This window comes from Spea bombifrons, chromosome 1, assembly GCF_027358695.1.
Source record: "Spea bombifrons isolate aSpeBom1 chromosome 1, aSpeBom1.2.pri, whole genome shotgun sequence".
NCBI classification, from domain to species: domain Eukaryota; kingdom Metazoa; phylum Chordata; class Amphibia; order Anura; family Pelobatidae; genus Spea; species Spea bombifrons.
In genome coordinates, this window is record NC_071087.1 from 53495256 (window position 1) to 53498872 (window position 3617).

Genomic DNA, 3617 nt, shown 5'->3' on the forward strand with positions numbered 1-3617 from the left:
TCAAGTTTTGAATTCTCCCCTATCTGAAAGCCATCATGTAACATGACTGCAAGGTTGGCATGTCTGGTGTCTTCAATAACGTGTACAAGTAGGTGTGGCCATGTCCTAGGCGTGTGCCTCCTGTCTCTGCTTCTGGACTATTTAGGGAAGGGGTTCATGAAAAGTCTAATAATACTGAATAAGACCATGCAATCAATGAAGTAAAATATAAATACATTATACATTTATTTATGAAACACAGACTTTACAAAGATTTGCATTTTGCATAAATTAAAAATCCAGCTCTTTGGAAATATAAGTAAATAATTTAAATAAATAACAATACAAAGATAATTACCAATATCCAATAAATAGATGGCTTTCTCATTGTAAACAGGAATGAACCATCTTCTTGCAAACACATGGCTGATACATACAATATGTTTGAGCACCGTAATTTCTGTATAAAGTTATTTTTTTTTTTTTTAAAGAAAACTAAGAGGGCCAAACTATTGTTTTCTCTTGGTAACTAACCAGACTCACTATAAAATACTTCACAATTGGTAAATAAGTTAAAACTGCATAAAAAAACTAAGACTTAAGTCAATAAGCTTTTTGTTCTTGGTTGGAATACTTTTAAACCCATACATGCCCTATAAGGACTACTTTTAAATAAGCTACCTACAAGGTTTCTGGGAATTGTAGGTCATATTGTAGTAGAATTGGGAGGCACCAGCATGTGAAGTACCCAAGTGAAGGAGTAAATGTAAGGTCATATCTGGAATATTCCATGTCTGGAATAGGCAATTTTCAGTGCTCCTTAATGCGTACATGTGCATACAAATAAACATCTGTGCATTTAAATGACTTTTTGTATAAATACATTAACAAATTATCTCAAGATAATCATCCAGAACATTGTTCCTGAGAAATAATCATATTTGTACAGGTTATTTTCTATTCTTCTGGCTCTGCCTGGTTTTGTTTGCTGAAAAACATAAACAAAACATGGTCAAGTAAAAAATACACGGTTTATCTACATTACTTTTTTTTTTAAAAAAAAAACCCAATTTGTTTAAAACATAAATATATTTAATCCTTCATCTTGTATGATTTCAGCTTTCTATTGTGCATTGGATCTTGAATAGCTTATTCGATGAAAGCTAAACAGATCCACAAAAACACAGGAATGGTTTGGTTGGCTTACTAATTAATTTATTTAAAAACATATATTTTGGCTGTATTTTATGTCTGATAAGATAATTAACCTCTTTGGACCACTGGGGTCCACTGTTAGAATAGATAGTCTATTTGCAGAAAAGGCCTCACACGCCCAGGAGTAGTTCTGCGACAAGCCCCAGGTTTCTATCTTCACAGTTTAGAAATCAGAGACATTAACTTGCACCAAGAGGGAAAATACACCTACGGGACCCATAGGCAGGCCAGGAGTAAGTGGTACAGGTACTATAGGAAGATTATTAGGTGAAAGCTTACCAAGTGATATTTGAACTAAGAATGTCATATTTACAGACTTAAATATCTTGCCAAGAGGATACAGAAAATGATTAATAAGGTTGAAGAATTTAAACCGTTCAAATAATGTCTTGGCTATAACATTTCTCCTGGCGCAGAACTAAATAATTATTTCTTTACATATTATACGGTGAAGAACTAATATCTGTTATTTCAAATTACCATATTTTCTCCATTATAAGACGACCCCCGAAATTTGAATATTAATTTAGGAAACAAAGAAAGCCTGAATATAAAAGTCTACCCTATAGGAAACAGTTTTACTAGTAAATGTTATTTTTTCATATTTAATAAAAAATATTATTGAGAAAAATGCATTTCTTGTTTCATTTGCCATCCTGCCCCCAGTTATGCACATCTGCCCCCCTCAGTTATGCACATCTGCCCCCGTATATATGCCACTCTGCCCCCCACATATGCCTTATACCCCCTGTATGCCATTCTGCCCCCAGATTTACAAATGCAACCCCAGACTTGTCCCCCGTGCTACAGACTCCCTGGTGACGAGAGTCTTATATTTGAGCAAATACAGTACTTGAAAAAAAGTGCCACGTGCTTCCTTATAGCATTATGTTACCTTTGTAATATTCTTTCGATGATCTTCTCCACCCACGGAGCAGATGGATTCACACATACAGTCTCTCCTGTTTTCAATGTAATGCTAAAAAGAAGAATTTAAAATTGCATTCAAAGTCCATTAATGAGATATTTAAAACATTCTTCATGCAAATGATAACTACCTTTAAACACATAAAGCAACAGCAAACCATTTAAGACTTCATTGTCTATGGCAACAACCAATGTCTGCTTTGTGTCACATGACAGGCATTTCTAGTAAAATTAGCAATGTGAATGTATACATTATTAAAGAGCAATAGTTTGTTATTTCTGTTGTTTAGCTTCTTTTAGCGGTTGTTTTCAATAAGTCATCCACCTAATAATTTACTTAACCAACTTAATAATTAAATTATATCATAATACAAGAGTTATAGATGTGTTTCAACAGACCAACGGCAGCTTTTTATTTTTCTTTTATTTCCACTTCCTTCATATTAGCAAATCCCTAGAATACACAGAAGAATACTTCTGCTTTCTGTAATATAACAGAAAGAATATTCTAAAGCATCTCAGATTTTTTTTTTTTTATAAATGCATTTTGCTATTTAAGAGAATTCACTAGTACAAAAATAAAGGGTATGATCATTCAATTATAAATTGTACCTTGCAGAAAATACTCACATTAATTCAACATTTTTGCAGTGTGGCCCACTGGGAATCAACTCAACTTTTTCAAAAAGCCGAGGACTAATGAATGCAGAATGTGTCGTGATACATTGACATCTTAGCTGTGATGCTGATTTCATCAATGACATAGCTATGCGAATGAAAAAGAAAATGATAATGCATTCATAATCATTGTACAAAACTTTTTTAATTGTCTACTTACTAGTGCCTGGTTAATGTCTAAACAATGAATAATTACATATATGGCAACATGGAACAAAACCAGATATTATGCTTTCTTCCTAGGACTGATAATTAAATCCAAAACATTTTGTAAATTGAATACTTTGCTAAATATGAAATAATGAAAATGTCTTGACATGTAGTTTAAGAGTGAAGAATTAACATGAAGAAAACACAAATACAGTTATAGTTATTAAAAAGTCCTCTTAAAGAGCCCTAAATATTATAGCAGTTCCTCACCTTCATTATTTCTAGACTCAATACAACCTTTTTTATCACTCTTTAAGAACTTAAGAAACTATTTTTTTAATTTGCAAAAGACGTTAGTATAAGAAATTACCTTGTGACACAGTGGAGCAAAGCAAAATAAAAGCCAGAATGGCCGTGATCCTTTTTGTGCCTGGCATGACTTAAGATTTCTTGTAGTTAAACGTTGGCAGACGTTCTTTGCTGAGCGCTCTGGAATGCAAAATGTTCTGCTTCTTAGCTTCGGAGAGGATATTTATAGGAGACCAAGGCATGGTCATTCTGATGTCACTTTTGCTTGATTACCACACTGTAATTTCCAAAATTTGCAATCTGATGAATAGCCCAGCTCCTGAGTCATGGTTTGTGTGCGGTGGTTGTCTTTATCAAGT

The 3617-nt window shown here is 33.3% G+C and overlaps 1 protein-coding gene across 1 annotated transcript; it reads right to left on the reverse strand.

Moving 5' to 3' along the window:
- Positions 1-865: 865 nt before the first annotated feature.
- Positions 866-3411, reverse strand: LOC128487834 (interleukin-8-like). Its single transcript, XM_053461630.1, has 4 exons — positions 3320-3411; positions 2752-2887; positions 2090-2173; positions 866-967 (listed from the first exon to the last, which is right to left on the reverse strand). The coding sequence occupies exons 1-4, from the start codon at positions 3384-3386 to the stop codon at positions 937-939; spliced, it is 318 nt and encodes a 105-aa protein (XP_053317605.1). The 5' UTR covers positions 3387-3411; the 3' UTR covers positions 866-936.
- Between the last annotated feature and the right edge of the window lie 206 nt (positions 3412-3617).

Excerpts from the sequence above, each read along its gene's own strand:
- LOC128487834 (XM_053461630.1), bottom strand. The coding sequence starts at position 3,386 with ATGCCAGGCACAAAAAGGATCACGGCCATTCTGGCTTTTATTTTGCTT. Across the intron at positions 2,888-3,319 it reads TTGCTCCACTGTGTCACAAG|CTATGTCATTGATGAAATCA; the intron begins GTAATTTCTTAT and ends TCATTCGCATAG. Across the intron at positions 968-2,089 it reads ATCGAAAGAATATTACAAAG|CAAACAAAACCAGGCAGAGC; the intron begins GTAACATAATGC and ends TATGTTTTTCAG.